Source organism: Lygodium microphyllum, chromosome 26 (assembly GCF_053477565.2).
Source record: "Lygodium microphyllum isolate KBCC chromosome 26, Lygodium_microphyllum_v1.1.10, whole genome shotgun sequence".
Taxonomy (NCBI): domain Eukaryota; kingdom Viridiplantae; phylum Streptophyta; class Polypodiopsida; order Schizaeales; family Lygodiaceae; genus Lygodium; species Lygodium microphyllum.
In genome coordinates, this window is record NC_141160.1 from 105,159,194 (window position 1) to 105,183,551 (window position 24,358).

At 43.3% G+C, this 24,358-nt stretch overlaps 1 protein-coding gene across 1 annotated transcript in view; it reads left to right on the forward strand.

Annotated features, from left to right (window-relative positions):
- The window catches only part of LOC148013635 (uncharacterized), a 45,071-nt gene that overhangs the window by 11,264 nt on the left and 9,449 nt on the right, over positions 1–24,358 (forward strand). The window contains exons 5-6 of the mRNA XM_087667992.1: positions 1,812–2,097; positions 2,233–2,466. Coding sequence (XP_087524118.1) covers positions 1,812–2,097; positions 2,233–2,466 — 520 coding nt within the window. The remainder of the gene's footprint in view (positions 1–1,811; positions 2,098–2,232; positions 2,467–24,358) is intronic.

A 24,358-nucleotide genomic window follows, 5' to 3' on the forward strand; every position in this document is an offset into this window, starting at 1 on the left:
ACAGCTGTGTTTTCACATCACACCCCAGGCTGATCTGTATTTTGCATCTACAGCAGGTCGTTTTCCAGTTTTACAACACTGTAAATCAGACTTTCAATCACATTCCATCATGATTGGCCCTTCTTTGCTGCATTTTATTACCCTCAGCTCCAATCAATTGCATCTTTATCAGATTTGGTGGTTGTATTGCTGCACTCAAGATCTGTACACTCTCTGAACTTCTCCCTCAGTTTGCTCCCATGAGAGTCAATGCCGTTTGACATCTCTGCTCCTTGAGTATCGTACTATATCTTCTTCTTCATTCATTCTTTATTCATGAGATTCTACTTCTTCCCTTCTTTTCTCTCTCCTTAGGTACCTGCGGGTTTAGTCTTTCTCTCTCTTGCACCGTTGTCTACATTAGATCGAGTCTTTCCCAGTTGCGTTTGTTGGTATTCGACATGGAGGTTGCCTTTGTTGCAATTCCGAACCCATTTGGAGTACGACACACTCTACAACTCATAACCTTTGCCTTGATTCCAAAAATACGAGAGTTCGAGTTTCAATATTCACTGCATAGTGTGTTTGTTGCATGAGCATTGTATTGTATATTCATTATTCATTCACTTCATTATTTATTGTGTTCACTGTCTCTCAGTTACCCCAACCCTAACCCTAATTGTGTTCTTTGTTTATCAATTTGTGCTTTGTCGTACGATTGGTTTTTGTGTTTTCTGCGTTCAGAGCTTTCTTTATAGGGAGAATGCAAGCATTATTCAAAAAAGGTTTCATTTTGAAGTTAGAGCTTGTTACGGGAAAGAAAATGTCACGTAAATAAAAGTGGTCATTAATAAATATGACACTTAGGGGGAAACATTTTAAGGAGTTGTGACCGTGTGCATAGTATAGAATAGATGCATGTTGGGTCCCGGGGGGGGGGGGGGGGTTGCGCATGACTAATAGCACACATAAGTGGCATGTCTGACCAAGGGCTTGAGCCATTCAAAGCATGGGGTTACATCCATTTAATGCGTGTGCTCAGGGGCTAGAGCCAAGTAAGTGGATGATGTGGTAGGCATGTACCACACTTGCTAAGGATTAATATACTGTTTCACAAAAGTGGACTTGCCAAGTCTGGGAGGTGAATTGTGCAGTTCACACAACTCTTTTCTCTCTCTTCTCTTCTTTGTTCAACTGCTGAAATCCTGATTTACAGATCAGACCAGCAAGTAATAAATTCTTATTTAACATTTGTATCATGCTTTTGTCAGGTATATGTTGTCCTATTGAGCTGTCCAGAATCAGCCTTAAGCTTATGGCTATCTATGCTGTCCTTGCACTTCTATGTCTTTGATATGTGCTCGGTCATAGTTGCTGCTGGTTAAACCTCACATAACCTAGGCAATCATCAATATACTGCCCCTTGATCAAAAAGGGTGATTTCGCCCACAATTCCTGTCTTTTGATTAGAAGTCCTGATGCACTAGACACCCTGATCAGATGTTTGCAATGTGGGAGCAGCAACTGATGAGGAAGGAACATCCTTACTGGGTCATGGCTTGTAAGAAACGTTTGTTTGATGTAGCTTAGGTTCTTAAGGGGTCAGGCATATTGACAAAAGATTCAAAAAGTGGAGGTTTTTGAGTCATTTTAAATGTTGTTTTCTCATATATGCCATAAATATGCTTGCTACTGTTTTTAAAGCATGGTTAATGCTACAGCTTGTGTATAATACTGTGAAAACTTTTATGTTTTGAACCTTGGTTTGGCTAATAAACTTAACTAAGCTACCATAGGGAAGATGAATAATCTAGTAATTTTCATGGTTACAGGCGTTTCATACGGCGTTGCAAACAGGGTGGGTTACAGTTTGTAATTTTGAAGCCCATTTTAGTTGCAGTTACCTTTTTCCTCTACTCCAAGGGTAAATACGAGGATGGAAATTTCAGTGCTAAACAAGGGTACTTATATGTTACGATCATATACACAATATCATACTCTCTTGCTTTGTATGCCTTGGTGCTTTTTTATGTGGCTTGCAAAGATCTGCTTCGACCATTTAAACCAGTGCCTAAGTTCATCATCATAAAATCAGTTGTCTTCCTCACATACTGGCAGGTACGCCATTTGGAGTCTTGTTAGTTATGTATAATGGTCACAAGGTCTTTTCTAAGTTTCAACTGAGTTTACTTTAGATTGGTAGTTTCTTATAAGGATTGTGATTGACTGCTGGATATTCTGCCGTTGGAACAGGGGGTGCTTGTTTTCCTAGCTGCAAAGTCAGGCTTGATAAAAAATTCAGATGATGCAGCAGATGTTCAAAATTTCATAATATGTCTTGAAATGGCAATGGCTGCAGTTGGGCATCTATATGCATTTCCTTTCAAAGAATATGCCGAGGCCAACATTGGCTCCTCTGGTGGTTTGGTAGACAGTATTACACATGCCTTGAATTTCAACGATGTGTACTATGATACAGTTCATCAGGTACTTCCTCCCTCACTTGTGCGAAAACGCATAAAGACTTTGCATTCTATTTCTGACACCTTTTGCCATATACTTGGATGTGTGATAGTACAGATCTTGTATAAAGTGATCTTTCTGTGATTTTTGAAAAAGGAAAGATAATTTGAGTGCTTAAGCAGTATCCACTTTTTGGCTGATAACCAATGTGTTTTGGATAGTCAGCTTTCGTTTCTAGTCTTCGAAGTTCAAACTCTAATTTTATTGCATGTGTTTGCACCGTGTTTCTGTTCATTAAGACTATCTATATAGTGAGACGATGCATAGAGTCACACAAAGTTTTGTGTAACTATGAAGCTAGTACTAACTCTTAACTCTTAACTCTTAATAGGAGTGAGTAGCTACTAAATACTGGACTGTAATGTGTATGGATGGCAATGTAGGCATGTAATGATGTAAAGACCGGTAGCTTGTATTACAAGTACAGACACACACATGCACACTATATTTTTGGGGTTCCCGTTTTGTTGTTGAGGATTGAGGCAGAAACTTCAGTTTTTACTTGGAAACGTGTTTCCATTTCCTCATTTCCGAAATTCTTGGCAACTATGGTGCTGGTTAGAATATAGTTGGTCCTGTTAGGGTGAGGCTCACCAAATTGGAAAATCTGGGGTTGAGCAGGCCAATTGTGAAGCAGAACACATACAAAACTTGGGCATGCTAGACAAGGTCTGCATGTTGGGCTTGCTGACTTAACCACTTCCAATGAGCATGTATAAGTGTTAAGTAATGTCAGCATTAATTATTATATGTGATGGGCTATGGACAAGCTTGAAGAGGGGACTGTATGTATGTATGTATTCATTATACATACATACATGAATACATACATACATACGCACACATGCATGCATGCATGTATGTATAGGGAATTAGCTAGGTGTTTTTCCAGCAGCACATGTAGTGGCTAGAAGGCTTCTTGATAGTTTCTAAATTTTGTTTTCCCTTCCTCAATTGAGTCAGCTAACATATGACTGAACCACAGCAAAAGCTTTTGCACTTTAACCAATGTTGTATCTCCACCGCTTTCTAGAAGCCATTCACGATGAGTTTCCATCTTACTTCGAAGTAAGTGTTGAAAGTTGACAAATGTACACGCGCGCGCGCGCACACACACACACACACACACACACACACACACAAATAGAAATATAAATAAATAAATAAATAAAATATGTATAAAAGAAGGAAGACCATCCATACGTGAAGTAGACACCAAACATGAAGTACATCTTCAAACAAAGAAAATAATGCTTGGAGATGAAAGTTATCCAAAGGCTAGGCTATTTTCATTATCTTTGGTCTCATATCTAACTACTACCTTCTCTCTCTCCAAGATATGGGATCAATCATAGGGCTAAGATAATGATGTACGCTTAAAAGCATTGTGATTTGTGTGGTCTTATCATTGGATAATCTTTCTATGAGAGGATATGTGGATCACCTTAATGGTGAAATTGCTGATTGCCATTATAGGGTATGACTTGGTTGAGGAAAACTAATGCAATGCTTGACTATGACGAATTGATTGATTCTTACTTTAGTAGCTTGCAAAGTGTTCCCATCCATTTCTTCATCTTTTTCTTACACCTTATTTTCCTCTTGCCTCAAAGTTTTGAAAATGGGTGCATGGTTGCAAGGCATCATGTCATCGGATCCCTTTTGAAGGCATGTCACTCTACTTTTGGCATAGATGACTCAAGCGGATCAAAGAAATGGAGATGTAATTATTGTGGATTGGAAAAATTGGGTAGTGTATCCTGTGTAAAAGATAATTTAAAATGTATGCCCGGTAACGATACAAGACCCTGTGCAAATGTATTAGTGGATGTAAAGGCAAGCCTTGAAATATGATCTCGAAATGATTGGGGTGTGGGTCACATGAGGAAGAATCCTCTTGTCATGGTGGGGACCAAAACTAACATAGTTCAAGCTAGTCAAGCTGAGGCTAGCCAAATTGGGACATAAAAAAGAAGTGAATTTGGGCTTGTGTTTGATTTAAGTACAAAAAGAACTCCACTGCCTACTTGTAGTTCACCTAAGAGTTCATTGTAAAGTGCTAGTATCCAAGCATGGTTTCAAAGGCAATGTATTATGAATGTAGCTAGAGAGCTTACTCATTTTGTGCATTTGACATGCCATTTCTTTCAATGGGGCTACCACATAAGAGAGGAAGACGACAATGAGGGCAATTAGCCATATAAGATGCTAGTGGGAAGATTCCTCAGTTGAGGCATTGTGCACATCAAAAGCATCATGCCCACTTCATGCTTTATGAGGAGTTATCAACACTAGTCCATGACACTTGTTAGAGGAGGTTCAGAGCGAGGACTACACGTGACCAGGGCTAGAGCCAAATGCTTCCTCGTCATCCCCTTAGGAGATGGAGCAAGGGTCCTCAGATGATGCGTATACATGTGCCAAGTAGTGTCAAATTTTATGATCTATCATTCTATAATGTGCATTGGTTTTCGATTAGACGATGTGTCTTGGACTTGCCACTCCGCAGTATGAGTTTTCTTGACATCATGTATTTGGGATGTATCATTTTGATGTTATCTATGATGTACTCATATTGTGATGGCATCATGGTTTATGTCACGTGGCCCATGGTCTTTGCTAGTATGTATTTTCTATGCAGATTGCAGCTTTGTTACTTGCTTAATTCTCATTGTTTGCTCAACGTTATTCAATCTTTTAATGATTATGCACGATGCAACATGTTCATTTGATACGAAGGCTTGTGTAAAATTTCAGTAAACAAGTTGTGTGCATTGATTTATTAAAGTACCTATGTTGGCAGGGTCATTGGGACAGCTTACAATAGTGATTATGGTGATGGATGCTTGAGAATATGGTGGTAAAAGTGTAGAATTTGGGGATGAGAAGCAGCCTTGTACTTGGGTCCTTTTATAGAACCTTTTGAGCCAATCGTCCTGCCAACACTTTTTGGGTTTTGGTATTTGAACTTGATTTTAATTAGATATTGTTTTTGGGGCTGTACAAAAGCCTTTACAATTGCCCAAAATTTGAGGATTAATTTTGATTAGTTTCCAGATGATGATCAAAGAATTTGATCATCATCTGGATCTCATCCTAGGGGCTGCTTCCTTGTCTTATTGGCTAGCCCTGGTGTTGCTCTCTTTCTCGTGTAGAATCTCTTTCCCCTCTTGTGGCATGCAGTTTGTAGGCTAGTGGTGGAGTTCCATCACTTGGTGGACTTTGGTTGTCTTTTTGGGACCATTCTGCTAGTCTCCTTTGCAGATATGGTGAGTGGTGCAGTGAAGACTGGTTGCCTGAAGAGTCCCTGTTCTTTTCTCTTCTCCTCTCTGCTCTAGCTCAGCTTTTGACTACCTAAAATGCAGAAGATCAGTTAGATAGATTTTATAAGCACATTCAGACACTACAACACTTTGGAACATCACAAAACCTGCATAATATGGTGAGTGGTGCAGTGAAGACTGGTTGCCTGAAGAGTCCCTGTTCTTTTCTCTTCTCCTCTCTGCTCTAGCTCAGCTTTTGACTACCTAAAATGCAGAAGATCAGTTAGATAGATTTTATAAGCACATTCAGACACTACAACACTTTGGAACATCACAAAACCTGCATAATTATTCCATTGATGAAATCCAACCTCAAAGGATAGAGAAACAAGACTTTTTAGCATAGAGATGTGCTGCTTTTTTTATGCAAGGCTTGATTCCATATAGCTCCTAGAATGCAAAATGCATGCACATATGTGGATGCATGCACTCACATGCATACGCACACGACCATGCATGTACACACTTGGTGCATCATCCACATTTCCAATCATGAAACGTTCGTGTACACACATGGCTTGTATATACCTATTTTAATCAAGGCTTCTAAGTTTGAAACGTAAGTATTAAAGCAATAAACGTTAGGAAGTAAGCTATGCTTGTTTCACTTGCTTGGTAAAACCCAGATGTTGCAAATGAATGTGTTTTCTTAAAAATTCATTGATGTCCATTTTGATAAAAATAGGCATGTAACTTTGCCTAAGTGGTATATTATGAAATATTAAAGCTATATGTGTTCAACTTAAACTCCAAACAAGGTAGTTCAAATGGCAAGTGATGAGTGAGTTGCCTTTCGTGATACTGCCATCACCACCCATCTTACATATTAACACTGTCGCCTGCTAGCTATGTTGCCACATTGCTCCTTGCATGTGGCTCCCCTCAACCACTGCCTCTAGTATTGGGCATTGCTGGCTATACTCTCCTGCTCCCATTGACTTGGTTCAGCCTTGATGCTTATACAACAAATGCTTTGCGCTGTGATGAACCGCTCATGTCCCCCCTCTCTTAAAATATCCCACAAAATACCCCTGCACATTCTGCGAGGATGCTTTGGTGGTACTCCATCTTGTTCATAGGAAGTTGTATGTTCTATGCGGTTCTCTAGAAGGGCATGTCTATCACAAACCATCTTTTACCTTGCCTCCCTTCATTGCTCCCCTTTCCACTTACATGTTGCCATACGCTTTTACTCCCCTTCTGTTCTATCTGCGCTTCTTTCCACCTTGATTGAAATAGGTGTATACAAGGTGCTCCTTTTCTCCATAGCAACATTCACCCTGGTTGTTTAGTGGCACTCTTGGAAGGGCCTTAGTGTAGACTTGCAATGAAAACCTCTAATCTGATGTCGAAGCACTTTATGGGTTCTCCCTAGTCAAATGCCTTACACATCACTCGTCACTAAGGAACAACGCTTGTCCATCTGCGCCATGGAGAAGTTGGAGAAGACCATGAGCTTTGGACAAGTTGTAGAACACTTCGTCTAAGGCACAGCTTCAGGGTTGACTCCACTCCACTTTGCACATTGATACTTCGTGGATAGTAGAGACGATGCTGATGGGGCAAGGCATCTTTGTGGTTCAACTCATCTCCATGGGTGCGGTAGAGGAGCTAGTTGACAACTTCCTCATTGTCTCCATGAAGGATGTGATCTACCCAGTCCCATGGTACAACGGCTTCATAGTTGAGAGCTTTATGCTCCATAATAAATTCCCTTGATATTTGGTTATCCTTGTTTTTCTCCGTAGCAACAACACACCCCACCACAGAAGCCAAGCATCCCTTGCACGCACATCCACCCACCCACCCATCCACCCCCTGTCAAAAGATGACGAACCAGCGCGAGAGTAGGATTTGTGGGGAGGAACATGGAGTGAACTCGGCAAACATGGAGAAGAGAAGAGAAGAGAAGAGAGAAGAAACTCTGATCAATTGAATGATGAAGATCTGAATCATGGAGTGAATGTGATACAAGGGAACAAGGGTGCCGTAGCACAAGGAAGATAATGAAGATAGCCACGAACCACAAACCACAATGTCCTCCTGAAGGGGTGTGAGGGTAGTGGAGAGGCTAGAGAGAAGAAGTGACAGAATGAATGAATTAGCCGTAAGGAATGAATGAGAGAGTGGCTTATAAATAGGCATAGTTAGTCTAGGATGGCGCCCCTTTTTGGGGCTGCAAACCCTAAACGCAAAACGCAAAAACGCCTGCGGATGAAGGGTTTCTCAACACCCCCTCTTAGGCCCAAAAAAGGGGAACAAGAGAAGAGAGGTGTGGAGATGCAATGCTACATGCTGAAGAATGCTCATGCAGGAAGTGCCACTTGGATAATGTCCCTTGTGGAAAAATTGTTCACTTGCCCAAGCGCCCTAGTACAAAGATGATGAAAACATGCAACGCATAGGAGGAATATCGGACTTTGTATGGTGCCAAGAACCATAAGGATATGCCTGTATTTGATCTCGGGAGATGACTCCATACTGACCAAGTGACCAAGGCGAGAAGAAGAGGAGGAAAAAGATGTAGAGGATCCCTAAGATCCAAGATTTCCACCTGAAAGGTAACCTGTAGTAAAGAACAATAGATAGAGTGAATTGGAGAGCCTGAAACTCAACCTCGAGAGAGAAGCTACTAGCTTCGTGTATCCATGCTGGAAGGAATATGAAGGCCTCGTCACCAAGTCGCGGCTGAACCTCTGAGGTCCCGATCTAGGTGGTACTTGAAGATCCTGGGTATCAGTAGAAGAGATAACTGATCGAAGACAGCCACTTCAAGAAAGTAGAGGATGGGTGAAGAACTTCATGTGGAGTAGGTTCCCCCTCTGAGGTGGGAGGTGGAGGGGCTCTCGCTGAAGTCGAAGAAGTAGATGATCCCTTTGAGGGGAAAGAAATAACATCCCCCTCTGAATCCTTCTCTGAAGTAGATAGGGAATCCAAAAACTCATGGATCACGGACTCCGAAATGTTTGATGACGAAGTGCTGTTGGTCGTGCTGAAGAAGGTATTTGGGGTGTCGAAGAGGAAGTTAGAAAGCACCCAGAAGTGGCCTCTCGAACCTGAGTGGAAGAGGGTGGGGGAAGGAGGCTCAGGATGAGCCAAGGGTGGGGAAGGGTGGGGCTCAGAATGAGCAAGAGGTGGGCAATAGTCGCTGTTTCCGAGTGGAGCAAATTGGGTAGCTGAAGAAGAGGAAGGAGTCGAGCAGCCACTGTCCCTCGAAGGAGCAGACTAATGAGGAGATGGTATCAAACAATCACCGTCTCTCGATGGAGCGGACTGTAGAGCCATAGGTCGTGAAAGCCATTATACTTGAAAATAAGTGGGAGAAGATTGCCGTTGGTACGGCGATGATCTCTAGGAGGTCGTAGCGCCATTCGATCCTCCATGTGCTCGAAAGGACTTAGTGCGTATCGGATGTGTCTTAGTGCTTTGAGAATAGTACTTTGATAGCCTATATAAAATGATCTCTGTGGCCCAGAAAGGAGAGATGGCACAAGGAATGCTTGGTGGAAGACGCATGTACTTCGGGGGGGTGGGCAGCAAAGGTCGAAGTCGGCAAGCATTGGTGGTGTGTCTGGTGATGCCAGAGTAGGAGCACCCAGTAGTCTGGTTATCTATTGGTAAAGAAGCCATGGATACCAATGTGCCTTGCTGAAGAAGAAAGAGGTCAGCCACCATGAACCACTAACCGCAATGTCCGCCTCAAGGGGTGGGAGGGCAGTGGAAGGGCTAGAAGTGAGCTGCCAGTGGGAGGAGGATGTGACCAACAAAAAGAGGTTACAACTAGTAGAAAAATGCAGGTGAGGAGAGAGAAAGACTAAAAACGTAGGCAGGACAGCTTGCAAGAGAGAGAAAGACTAAAAACGTACGCAATAGGTGAGAGAAAGACTAAAAATGCAAGAAAAACATCCTGTAGGAGAAAGACTAAAAACGTCGGCAGTAGGTGAGGGAGAGACTAAAAACGCAGGCAAGATAGCTTGCAGGAGAGAGAAAGACTAAAAACGCAGGGAAAAAACAGCAGCAATAGTCAATATGTTGAAATCAGCTTCGAACAGTGTGTGATAGGTTGGAAACAAGCGCCAGATTGTCGATAACAGCAAGGGACAGCTGAGGCTGCGATGTCCTCCGCGAAAGGGGTCTGGGCAGCAAGCTGAAAACACCTGAAATTTGCAAAGACGAGATTGTTTTCTGAATGGAGAGTGATTAGCAACGGTTGTTCTGCTGTAAACAGCCGCAAACTGTGGGTGGAAGGCTGGAAATAGGCACCAGACTGTAGATGACAGCAAGGGACAGTTGAGACTGTGATGTCCTCCGCGAAAGGGGTGTGAGCAGCAAGCTGAAAAACTTGAAATCTGCAAAAAACGAGATTTTGATGCAGCGGAAGAAGAAGAGCAGTGGATGCCGAACGCGCCACCAGTCTTTGCCTTCACTGGAGTGGAGGATCTTTGTCGTTGTTTGAGCAGATCGAGCTTTGATACCATGTCAAAAGATGACGTATCAGCGAGACAATAGGGTTTGCGGGGAGGAACACGGAGTGAACTCGACAAACATCGAGAAGAGAAGAGAAGAGAGAAGAAACTCTGATGAATGAAATGATGAAGATTTGAATCATGGAGTGAATGTGATACAAGGGAACAAGGGTGCCGTAGCACAAGGAAGATAATGAAGACAGCCATGAACCACGAACTGCAATGTCCTCTTGAAGGGGTGTGAGGGTAGTGGAGAGGCTGGAGAGAAGAGGTGACGGACTGAATGAATCAATCGTAAGGAATGAATGAGAGAGTGGCCTATAAATAGGCATAGTCAGTCTAGGATGGCGCCCCTTTTTGGAGCTGCAAACCCAAAACACAAAAATGCAAAAATGCCTGCGGATGAAGGGTTTCTCAACACCCCCTGCTTGCTTGCTCCTCCATTCTACTCTCAACCCCCACCCATGCCTCACGCCTTGGTATCTTCCTCCCCATTAGTAGCACAATGCTTGCAACTTCTAAGTCTCGACAATACACTGCACTCCACTTTGACATGCATAACTTTTTCCATGAGTTTTTTCGTGGTGGCCCTTTTGGAAGTTTCAAGAAATTTCATAAATTGGGCAAGTTGATGGAAAACTCTTAAATTTCTAGCCATTGGATGTGAGAAATTGAAAATTTCTTTGAATTTTAAAATGCAGGATGAGAAGGGCAAGATGTTCAAGAAGTTACATAAATTTTCAAAAAGCCCTAGATTTTGAAATTAGGGTTTTCCACGTTTAGGGTTTTTGAGCTTTTTGACACATCTGAAAATGGGAGAGATGGGTAAGATATATTGGAAATTAGACAAATTTATGAAGGCTCCCTCGTTTAAGATATATTGAAAATTATACAAAATTTTAAAGGCTCCCACATTTAGAAATTAGGGTTTTTGCGTGTTTTTTAAAAAGGTTTGTAGAAACTTGGCGCGCAAGGCTAAGAAAATAGCAAGCAAGGTTGAGAGAGGGTACATGTGTAGGGTTGTGCGTGAGATGGTGTGCAGGATTGCGTGGGGGATGAAGTAGCAATTGATCTATTTTAAAAAAAACAGAAGCAGCTTCTCCTCCAAAACAACTCCTCATCTCTCCAAAGCAAGCCTATGTGGTGGATTTGGAGTATGTTGATGACACGACTCTCTCTTTCGTGTTGGCCCTTATGGAAAATTTCAAGAAATTTCATAAATTCGGCAAGTTGATGGAAAATCCTTAAATTTCTAGCCATCGGGTGTGAGAAATTGAAAACTTCTTTGAATTTTGAAATTTAGGATGAGAAGAGCAAGATGTTCAAGAAGTTACACAAATTTTCAAAAAGCCCTATAATCTAAAATTAGGGTTTTACATGTTTAGGGTTTTGGAGTACTTTGACACATTTGAAAACGTAGAGATGGGTAAGATATACTAGAAAGTGCACAAAATTTTGAGGGCTCCCTCATTAAGAAATTATTGTTTTTGTGTTTTTTTTTCGAGATTTGCAGAAATTTGGTGAGCAAGATTGAGAAAATGGCAATTAGGGTTGAGAGAGGGTATGTGTGCAGGGCTGTGTGTGAGACCACATGCAGGGTTGCATGTAAGTGAAATAGTAGCTAATTCTTGGTTACAACTTGGAGGGCACCCTCGTATCTAGTGGACTGGTTGGGAGGTTAGCCCTATGAGCACTGTTAGGGTGTGGTGGGATGTCTAGAGGATGGTAGATCAAGAGTTTCTATAGATTGATGTAGCGATCCCATAGGAGTGGCTAGATCCTTGCATCCGAAAGACTATGCAACCAGGAGTGGACTACTTGATTCTTGCTGATAGGTGTTTCCTTGTAGGGTATCAGGTAGAGTGGGTGGTGCTTCATACGGCATTTTCCTTGTGGTTTAGGTTGCTGGTTAGCTAGTCATCGACAGAGGATAGCAAGATGAGGATATGTCAACCATCCCTTGGAGGAAGATTCGTGTCATAAGCCTCCAAGGGAAGACTTAGGAGTTGGACCTGTACGCACCTTGGGTGGAGTTGTGAGAGCAATGCCTATGGATTTGGGAGAGTTGGTGTCTAGATGGGTTGGTGTGTTTTCCTAGAGTGTGGCTTTGGTTGGCCATGATAGTTGCCAAGAAGGCAGACATGTTGTGATGGAGGAGGTGGACGGTGTTGGAAAATGACAGCTAGTTATGGAGGAGAGAAAAGAGAGAAAATGAGAGTGTGCTTAAGCAAAAGAGTAGAGTGTACTTGCTGAACTCAAAGAACGAGAATGAAATGTACATGATAGCTCTAACTCAACTAGAGTTAACTCACTCTAATTCTAACTCTAAGAGTGGTGACACAACTTATAACTTTAGTTGTGTTGACACTAAGAACTGAAAAAGAACTAAAGACAAACATTTGGTATTGCCCATAGAATCGGCAAATTCTAACACCCCCTTGCAGTGTCAATGTGGTAAAGTACAGGAATGTTCAATCACCAAAGGGTAGTAAGTTTAAGGACTTGTGAAAAGCCTCAAACTTCTCACGAGGTAGTGCCTTGGTGAAAATGTCTGCAACATATTCTTGTGTAGGAACATACATCAAGTTGATCTCTCTTGCATAGCATCTCTCTCGGACATAATGGTAATGCACCTCAATATGTTTTGTGTGAGCATGAAACATAGGATTTCGTGCCACTGCAATAGCACTCTGATTGTCAAAAAGAATGGGTGTAGGACCCTCCAATGGTAAATGTAGATCAACCAACAATCTGCACAACCATACACATTCAATTTTTGCCGCGAAGGTTGCTCTATACTCAGCCTCACAGGTCGAGGTAGTCACTTTAGGCTGTTTCTTGCTTAGCCATGAAATGCATGGATGGTCCAAAAAGAAACAATGTCTACTAGTAGATTGCCTAGTGTGTGCATCACCAACCCAATCTAAATCATTGTAAGCCTGTAATTGCAAGTTTCCTTCCTTGGAAATAATAATGCATGCGATTAAGTACCTTGCAAGTATCTGAAGATCCGCTTAATAGCTCGCCAATGTATAGTCCGTGGGCTACGTATATACCTACTCACTTGAGATATTGCATATTGAGTGTTAGGACGTGTTACAAAGATAAATAAGACAGCTAACAGCCTAGCTGTAAATTGCAACATTAGACATCTCTTATCATGCATAGATAGCTTTAAGCTTGGCTCCATAGAAGTGCACATAGATTTGCAATCTTGCATATTAAACCTATGTAATAGCTTATCCACATACTATGACTGTGACATGATGATACCATACTGATTTTGGGTGAATTGAATCCCCAAATAATAGTGTAGACAGCTCATGTTTGACATAGCAAATGCATGTTTTGATTCAGCCTTGAAATCTGCAATTTTTACTTTTGAAGGTCCAATGAGCAGCATGTCATCTACATAAAGAATGATAATCAGCAAGTCCCCCTTAATGTATAGAGTGGGAGTAGTTGACTGTTTTTGAACCCTTTGCTGGCCAAATATGCATCAATTTTAGAGTACCATGCACGAGGAGCTAGTTTGAGACCATAAAGAGCTTTGTTTAGCTTGCATACCATGTGCTCTTTCCCCTTTATTAATAAACCTTGGAGGTTGTGACACATAAACATCCTTATGCAAATCCCCATTCAAGAATGTTGTCTTAATGTCCAATTGATGTACTTTCCAACCATAATTTGTAGCCATAGCAATTACACATCTCACCGTACTCATAAGGGCTATAAGAGCAAAAGTCTCTTTGTAATCTATGCCCTTCTTCTGTGCTTAGCCTTTTGCTATGAACCGTGCTTTGTACTTGTCAATGGCACCATCAGCCTTATATTTGAGTTTAAAAACCCATTTTGTGCCAATGGCCTTCTTGCCAAGTGGTAAATCCACAAGATCCCATGTAGAGTTAGTGGCAATAGAGTCTAACTCATCCTCCATGGCTTGCATCTAATGTACATCTTGTTGAGCTTTGTCCAAGGAAGTAATCTCATCATCATCCAACAGTGAGCTCATAAATACATTCTCATCGCAATCATCTACATCCGTAAAAGCAGTCAAATGGGCTCCCTGTGCATCATGTGCTGTATGTTTAGCAGCCCTTCTAGTATGTTGAGCTAAAGGAGCATCCATTTTTTTCTATTGGAGAGTTTGTAACAGCCGTCTCGAGAGTGTTTTTACTGCATTTACAGCAGCCCTTTCATGCTGTACTGCATCTTCCACTGCATGTGGCAAACCATCATCAATACCTTGTTGTTTAGGTGCATATGGTGCAGCAGCAGCTTGCTGTATTATGTCTGTCCGGCCATTTACAGCAGGCACGGACTCCAAAGAAAGTGGCAAGAGACCCTCAAAGACATCACCAATGTCATGGGTGGCTAGCATTTGAAATTGATCTTGTGAAAATGCATCATTTTCAGCAAATATGACATCCCTAGTGACAAAAACTTTGTGCGTGGGTTATACAACGATAGCCCTTACTTTCTGAACTATAGCGAGTTTATATGCATTTTTATAGCCCCTTGTCATGAAGCTTCCCATGAAGCTCTTTCAGAACATATGCATAGGCTATGGAACCAAACACCCAAAAGTAGTTAGCCTTGGGTTATCTTGCCATCCCAAGTTTCAATCGGGTTGATTGTCTTTAGTGCCTTAGTAGGTGAATGATTCAACACATGATTTGCGCTCTGAAGGCCTTCTAACCAAAATTTATGTGGCTCTGTCCACTGCTGTCCAGGAAATGACTCTCCAACATCCCCTCTCAGATCCTGGACAAGGCAGAAGACTGAGGGATCTGTAATGTTGCTGAAGAGGAGCCTGGGGAAGCGCCTTCGTGAACAAATCTGCAAGATTATCCTTCGTCTTGCAGTACTCCATATCAATGGTCCCATCTAGAAGCTTCTCCCAAATGAAGTGATACTGGATCTCAATGTGCTTCGTCTAGGCATGGAATACAGGATTTTGTACCAAGGCAATGTAACTCTCATTGTCGCACTGCAGAAGAGTAGGGCGAGTCTGGGGGCAGCCAAGCTCCTCCAACAATCTCCAAAGCCACACAACCTTGCATGTGGTGAAAGACGCAGCCTGTTACTGCGCCTCAGTAGAAGAAAGGGCTACCGTGGGTTGTCTCTTGCTACTCCATGAGATAACACCTGTATCCAAGGTAAAGGAGTAGCCTGTAGTAGATTGCCGGTGGTCCACATTGCCAGCCCAATCAGAGTCGCTTCAACTTGCAAGGACAAGATCTGAAGCATCTGTACCTTATTGATAAGAAATCCCTAAGGTACAGGTCCCCCTCAAATACCGAAGAATCCTCAAGGCAGCCTTCCGATGCAACTGTTGGGGTTCACTTATGAACCCCGCCAAAAGATCCATAGCAAAACAAAGATCAACACGAGTGTTGAGGAGCCAAATCAAAGATCCAATCAACTGACGGTAGCGGGAAGCATCCATCACGGGAGAATCAGAGTTTGAAGTGGCCTTCCAGTTTGGATCCATAAGAGTAGAAATGGACCGACAAGTCTCCATCTCAAAAGTCACCAAGAGCTCTTGAATATACCTCTGCTGAGAGATGAAAATCCCCCTTTGAGATTGAAAAATCTCGTGATCCAAGAAGAAATGAAGAAGCCCCAAATCCGTCATCTTGAACGTCTGATGTAAAGCTGTCTTGGTCTCTTGGACCTTCTGTGCATGATCCCTTGTCAGAATCAAATCATCAACATACAACTCAAACAACACACGACCAGCCTCGGAAGTGTGCACATAAAGCTGTGGATTGGCCATGGAGTGCCGATATCCCAATGTTGACTAAAGAAACGAGTTAATCTTCTCGTTCCATGCACGCGGAGCTTGCTTGAGGTCATACAAGGCCTTCTTCAACCTGTAAACTTTCCCATCCGAGGATCCAAAGCCAGAAGGCTGCTCAACATAGATCTTCTCCTGCAAGTCACCATTGAGAAAGGCCAACTTTACATCCAACTGATAGACATGCCATCTCCTATGACCAGCCAAGGCAAGAAGAACTCGAATAGTCGCCATACGAGCAGTGGAGGCAAAAGTATCATGGAAGTCAATGCTTGGGCGTTGAGCAAAACCTTTAGCAAGAAGGCGAACCTTGTGCTTGTCCAAAGAACCATTGCTAAGGTACTTGGTCTTGAAGACCCACTTGACATCAATCACCTTCTTGTGAGAGAGACGAGGCACAAGAGACCAAGTGCCTGAAAAATCTCGTGATCCAAGAAGAAATGAAGAAGTCCCAAATCCGTCATCTCGAACGTTTGATGTAAAGCTGTCTTGGTCTCTTGGACCTTCTGTGCACGATCCCCTGTCAGAATCAAATCATCAACATACAACTCAAACAACACACGACCAGCCTCGGAAGTGTACACATAAAGTTGTGGATTGGCCATGGAGTGCCGATATCCCAATGTTGACTAAAGAAACGAGTTAATCTTCTCGTTCCATGCACGCGGAGCTTGCTTGAGGTCATACAAGGCCTTCTTCAACCTGTAAACTTTTCCATCCGAGGTTCCAAAGCCAGGAGGCTGCTCAACATAGATCTTTTCCTGCAAGTAACCATTGAGAAAGGCCAACTTTACATCCAACTGATAGACATGCCATCTCCTATGACCAGCCAAGGCAAGAAGAACTCGAATAGTCGCCATACGAGCAGTGGAGGCAAAAGTATCATGGAAGTCAATGCTTGGGCATTGAGCAAAACCTTTAGCAATAAGGCGAGCCTTGTGCATGTCCAAAGAACCATTGCTAAGGTACTTTTTCTTGAAGACCCACTTGACATCAATCACCTTCTTGTGAGAGGGACGAGGCACAAGAGACCAAGTGCCTGAAAAATCTTGTGATCCAAGAAGAAATGAAGAAGCCCCAAATCCGTCATCTCGAATGTCTGATGTAAAGCTGTCTTGGTCTCTTGGACCTTTTGTGCACAATCCCGTGTTAGAATCAGATCATCAACATACAACTCAAACAACATACGACCAGCCTCGGAAGTGTGCACCTAAAGCTGTGGATTGGCCATGGAGTGCCGATATCCCAATGTTGACTAGAGAAACGAGTTAATCTTCTCATTCCATGTACGCGGAGCTTGCTTGAGGTCATACAAGGCCTTCTTCAACTTGTAAACTTTCCCATCCGAGGATCCAAAGTTAGGAGGCTGCTCAACATAGATCTTCTCCTGCAAGTCACCATTGAGAAAGGCCAACTTCACATCCAACTGATAGACATGCCATCTCCTATGACCAGCCAAGGCAAGAAGAACTCGAATAGTCGCCATACGAGCAGTGGAGGCAAAAGTATCATGGAAGTCAATGCTTGGGCGTTGAGCAAAACCTTTAGCAACAAGGCGAGCCTTGTGCTTGTTCAAAGAACCATTGCTAAGGTACTTGGTCTTGAAGACCCACTTGACATCAATCACCTTCTTGTGAGAGGGACGAGGCACAAGAGACCAAGTGCCATTTCTCTCAATACCCTCCAACTCGGCTTCCATAGCCTTCCGCCAATGATCAGACTGCAAAGGCTCCTTCACTGAAGTGGGCTCTCGATCTTGCATAACACGGGTCATCAAACAATAGTTAGAGCAAACAAGCTTCCTAGAATGTGCCTGATTCCTTCGTGACCTTTGCGGTCCATCCTGCAGTTCCCACTCCTCAGGGATCCCCTCGATCCCTGAATCTCGGAATGTGTCACGTGCCCAAGGAGGAGGCGGACGAACTTCTCCTTGCCACGCTTCATTTGCTGAAGACTCGGGGACATCCACCGGCGGAAGCTCCTCGGGGGGTGGCCAGTGGAAGGGAAGATTCTGAATGAGAAGAAGAATCCTCATTAACAGGCTCTGGCTCCAAAGGAACTATCTCGAGAGCCTAACTCTCCCCTAGATCTCCAAGAACAGGATGCTCCTCACCCCCCTCTATGGCCGAAACTTCCATGAACTGTACATCTCGGCTCATGTAGAAATCCCGTCTGACGGGATCAAATAGACGATAAACTTGGGATTGAGAGCTGTAGCCAACAAAAATCTATCGTCGGGAAGCCGCCTCAAACTTGTCACGTTCTGTCTTCGGGATGTGCACATAGGCGTCACACCCATAGATCCTGAAATACGAGACGTTAGGCTTGGTTCCAAAGCAAGCCTCAAAAGGTGCCATCCTTCAACGACCGAAGTGGGAGATCGATTGAGAATGTGAACTGCGGTAACCACTGTCTCAGCCCACGGAAATTGAGGTGTCTGTTGGTGCTCCATCATGGTGCGTGCCATCTCAATCACACTTCCGTTCTGCTCCAAAATGCCATTCTCTTGAGGACCTTTGGTGCTAGCAAACTCCTAGTGAATGCCCCTATCTGCACAAAAACAAGCAAACTCATTAGACATAAATTCACAGCCCTTGTTTGAACGCAAGGTCTTCAGGCGCCGGCCAGATCGGTTCTCCTCAAAGAGAAGCCAATCCTTGAAGTGAGAGAAAGCCTTTGACTTCAATGTCAAGAAATAGGCCCATATCATTCGGCTGTAGTCATCTATAAGCAAGATGAAGTACAAGCTTCCCTTTAGGGAGTTAGTCCTCATCGGGCCATACATATCCGTAGATACAAGCTCCATAGGTGAAGTAGACTGCCTCGAAGCTTTGGTGGGAATCGCATCCGATGCAGTTTTCCATGAATGCAGGAGACACATGGCCGATGGCTCACCACTATGTCCGACAAACCTCGGATAAACAATCCACGCGACGCCTTCCGAAGGTACTCATAGTTCAGGTGGCCAAACCGAGCATGCCATAGCTCGGACTGTGTCTGAGAAGTAAGAAGAAGAGAAGTAAGAGCTGTAGAAGACTTCGATTTGTAGATGCCATTCTTCTCATACCTTGCTAAGAGAACCTTCCTCGATCCACGATCAAGGACTTGAATAGTATCACTATCAAACTCCATCAAGAGGCCAAGAGCACAAATCTTATGGACCGAAAGTAAATGATATCCCAAGCTTGGCACATGCAATACCTTGGAAGTGTGGGTACCACCACGTCCATTCGGAATAAGCTGCATCTCACCCCACGCAGCAATAGACACAGAAGAGTTGTCTCCAATGAGAATCCACCCACACGAAGGTCGCAAATGGGCAACACCAACGGAAGGAGGAGTCATGTGCCGTGATGTACCACTGTCCACTGTCCACGATCCACTCTCGAGCGTGGGGGGGTTGTTATCGTAGCATCGGAAGTCTTTGGTGTAGAGTCCTCAATAACTGCTAAGTGTAGAAAAGCAACTGAAGAGGGTGTAGCCACTGCTCCAGAATCCTTCGTGTGCTTCTTCTTGGTGTCCTTCTTGTCTTTGTTGGGGCAATCCTTCTTCCAATGACCGGTCTTACCACAAATATGGCAAGTTGATTCCTTCTCCTTGTCCTTTTTATATTTGTTATCCTCCTCCTTCTTCTTTTGGTCCTTCCCCTTCTTCTGAGAGGCTTGACCAACCAAAGCCTTCGATTTGGAAGCATTTTGTCCCTTCAATTGTTCCTCTTGGTCCAAGACCATAGGAACCAACTCTTTCCAACGAAGAGTTGACTCCCGCCTTGATGCAATAAGAGCGGAATAAAAGGTACCGAATTGTGGCGGCAATTGGGACAGTAAAGTGATCGCCATGTCTTTGGAGGAAATAGGCTTCCGTGCATTTTGAACCTGCATCTGAAGCTCCCGAAACTTGTTGATGTGTTCCCAAAGAAAAGAAGACCTATTCACAGACAAGGTCCGGATCTGCACCTCCAAAGAAACCCTCTTCATTAGGGTCATCCAGTTGTATATCTGGTCGAGCTCCAGCCATATCTCTTGAGCCACCGTCAAGTGCTCGATGTGAGCTATCACAGCTGTAGTGCAAGACAGAAAAAGAAAAGAACAAATCCTTGCATTCAATTTGTCCCAATGAGACTAGGCCTTGGTCAACTCCGCACGAGCATTGGAGGACAGTTTGGACTCATCTCTTACCGAGGGCCTATTAATCTCCTCCATCACAAGCTCCGCCAAATCATAAGACTCTAGAATGGCCAACATCATCACTTGCCAGATGCAGTAATTGTCACCATCAAGCTTTTGATCCGATGGAAGAGCCGGTAGGACTGGCACCTTCTTGTCCATGATTGCCTGGAACTCCAAATCAGTCTTTGTAGACATGTTCACCTGCAATGCTTGCTCAAACGCAAAATCAGCCCCCTTTGATTGGGTAAACGGAGCCTTGTAGGGCTGATTCCTCCGGTGCTTAAACCTTCTTCACCCGTCGGAGGCGATGAAAAGGTAAAATCTGCAATGGAAAACCTAAAATACAGCCTTCCTCCCCTTCAAACAGCAACAACTTTCAGCAAATTCACCAGTTGGACTCCTTTTCCGCACGCCCACGCTCGCTTCAGCCTTGATTTGATGTGCTCTGATACCATGTCAGAGTGTAGCGATGCAGAAGCGTAGGGACAAAGACTGAGAGAGAGTGAACATAGAGAGGAGAGAGAGAAAAGGAGACAGTGTAACATAGAACATCTGCAGTGTAGTATGCTGCATAAGAGTACAAAAAAATACATGGGGTCAGCAGACAGATCTCAAGATCAGAATGAATGATGAGAGTGTGCCTCCAATTGACTATATATAGCCAAGAATTAAGAAATACTTAGTACCAGGTCGGTCAGCCGACTGAATAAAATAATAAAAAACTGTCCGACTGCACCTGTTGATGTGGCATCCTGCTGATGTGGCACTGTACTCTGCTGTATGCTGTGTTGCTGACGTACGACTGTCCGTACTGCTTTGCCCACTACTGTCTAGGAATGACTCTCTAACAACAACAAGTCATCTCCATAAGAGTGCAATTCTTCCTTTTAGGAACACCATTCTACTGAGGAGTTATTCTTACAGTGGCTTGATGCATAATGCCATGATCAAGCAAATATGTCTCAAAAGCATGAGACATGTACTCTCCCCCCTCTATTCGTTCGAAGTGTTTGCACTTTCAAGCCAATTTCAGTCTCAAGCTTTGCAACAAGATGTTTAAAATGCATGAATACATTAGATTTTGCTTTTAGTCCATACACCCATGTATACCGAGAGTAGTCATCAATAAATGTAACAAAGTGACCTTGAAGTACATGTGTCCTCATGGGACCACAAACATCAGAGTGAATTAGTTGCAATTTTCGGATAGCACGCATTGCACCATACTTTTTGAAGGCAAATTTGTGCATCTTGTCCAAAATACATCCCTTGGAGTCTCTATTGGAGGCAATGCATCTACCATATGACATCTTTGAAGGGTCACAAACTCCCAAAACTCATATGTCCATAGCAGGCATGCCATAGCTCCGCATTTTGCATAGCAGAGATAGAGTAGTGATTGCCAGAGAGCATCATGAGATTGTGCATCATAGGTATCCAACAAAAACAAACCCTTATATAGGGTCCTAGATAGCCTGAGTGCATAATCTATCTCCTTGTCTTTGACAATGCATTTATTATTCTCAAAGATGATTTGATAGCCATGCTTGTTAAAAGTAGAGATAGACAATAAGTTCTTTGTAATGCCAGGCACAAATAAGACATCTAGAAGCATGAAGTTAGAACCATCTGCAACAGTAACAATGATTGTCCCAATGCCACAAACATCATAACTGCTCTTGTTCGCACATGTAACATGTTTGGCAGTAGGGGCTCAATGCAAAGAGGAAAACAAACACTTCCTAGAAGTGATGTGCTTTGAAGCTCCACTATCAAAATACCACATTTGTTGCATTTAAGCAGCATTAAATGCTGAATAAGCCATTGAAGAATCATAACTGCAAGTCAAAAATACATAGTTCTCCACAAAGTTAAGGATCAGCATTAGTAGATTTGTTGGCTGACGTCTCTTGGACAGGCAAACCAAGTCCTTTTTCTTCACTTTGGCTAATCTCTTACGACATTCAACAATATAGTGACCTGGCTTTTTGCAATAATGACATTTCACCTTTTTAGACTTTTCTATGCCTTGGATATGTCAGAGTGCAGCGATGTGGAAGCGTAGGATAAAAACTGAGAGAGAGTGAACACAGAGAGAAGAGAGAGAGAAAAGGAGACAGTGTAACACAGAAAATCTGCAAGGTAGTATGTTGTATAGGAATGCAAAAATATACACGAGTGCAGAGAAAATATCTGCTTGTGTCTTTGCCTTGAGATCCTCGATCTCCATCAGCCCGTGCACAGTCAGTCTCAGCAGATCAACTCTGTCGGATGTCAAATCAGAATAATTAAAAGTGTGCTACTAACTGACTATAAATAGCGAAGAAATAATAGTGTCCTGCACCAGGTCGGCTGCAGTAAATGCAGCCAACTGCATAAAATATAATAAAAAAACTGTCTGACTGCAGGGTCTGTATTGCTGACGTGGCCAAGGAATGACTCTCTTACACCCCCTCTTAGATCCTGGACAAGGCAGAAGAATGAGGGATCTGGCATGTTGCCAAAGAAGAGCTTGAGGGAGTGCTTTCGTGAACAAATCTGCAAGATTATCCTCCATCTTGCGGTACTCCACATCAATGGTCCCATCCAAAAGCTTCTCCTGAACGAAGTGATAGTGGATCTCAATGTGCTTCGTCTGGGCATGGAATACAGGATTCCGTACCAAGGCAATGCAACTCTCATTGTTGCATCGTAGAAGAGTAGGACGAGTCTGGGGGTAGCCAAGCTCCTCCAATAATCTCCGAAGCCACACAATCTCGCATGTGGTGGAAGACGCGGCCCGATACTTTGCCTCAGTAGAAGAAAGGGCTACTGCAACTCTCATTGTCGCATCGTAGAAGAGTAGGACGAGTCTGGGGGAGCCAAGCTCCTCCAACAATCTCCGAAGCCACACAATCTCGCATGTGGTGGAAGACGCGGCCCGATACTTTGCCTCAGTAGAAGAAAGGGCTACTGTGGGTTGCTTCTTGCTGCTCCAAGAGATAACACTTGTACCCAAGGTAAAACAAGAGCCTGTAGTGGACCGATGGTAGTTCACATCTCCAGCCCACCAATCTGAGTCGCTTCAACCTGCAAGAACAAGATCAGAAGCATCTTTACCTGCGAGATATGAAATCCCTAAGATAGAGGTCCCCCTTAAATACCGAAGAATCCTCTGGGCAGCTTGTCAATGCACTTGCTTGGGTTCACTCATGAACCCCGCCAAAAGACCCACAACAAAACAAAGATCAACACGAGTGTTGAGTAGCCAAATCAAGGATCTAATCAACTGAAGATAGCAGGAAGCATCCGTCACAGGAGAATTTGAGTGTGAAGTGGCTTTCCAGTTCGGATCCATAGGAGTAGAAATGGTCCAACAAGTCTCCATCTCAAAAGTCACCAAGAGCTCCTGAATGTGTTGCTGTTGAGAGATGAAAATCCCCCTATGAGACTAATAAATCTTGTGACCCAAGAAGAAATGAAGAAGCCCCAAATCTGTCATCTCGAACGACTGATGTAAAGCTGTCTTGGTCGCTTGGATCTTTTGTGTATGATTCCGTGTCAGAATCAAATCATCAACATACAACACAAACAACACACGAACAGCCTCGAAAGTGTGCACATCAAGTTGCGGATCGGCCGTGGAGCGTTGATATCCCAAATGTGATTGAAGAAACGAGTTAATCTTCTCGTTCTATGCACGCGGAGCCTGCTTGAGGCCATACAAGGCATTGTTCAACCTGTAAACTTTCCCATTCGAGGATTCAAAGCTAGGAGGCTGCTCTACATAGATCTCCTCCTGCAAGTCACCATTGAGAAAGGCCAAGTTCACTTCCAACTGATAGACAGGCCATCTGCTATGAATAACCAAGGCAAGAACAACTCAAATAGTCACCACATGAGTAATGGGGGCAAAAGTATCATGGAGGTCAATGCCTAGGCGTTGAGTAAAACCTTTAGCAACAAGGCGAGCCTTGTGCTTGTCCAAAGAACCATCGCTAAGGTATTTGGTCTTGAAGACCCACTTGATGTCAATCATCTTCTTGTGAGAGGGACGAGACACAAGAGATCAAGTGCCATTCCTCTCAATAGCCTCCAACTTGGCTTCCATAGCCTTCC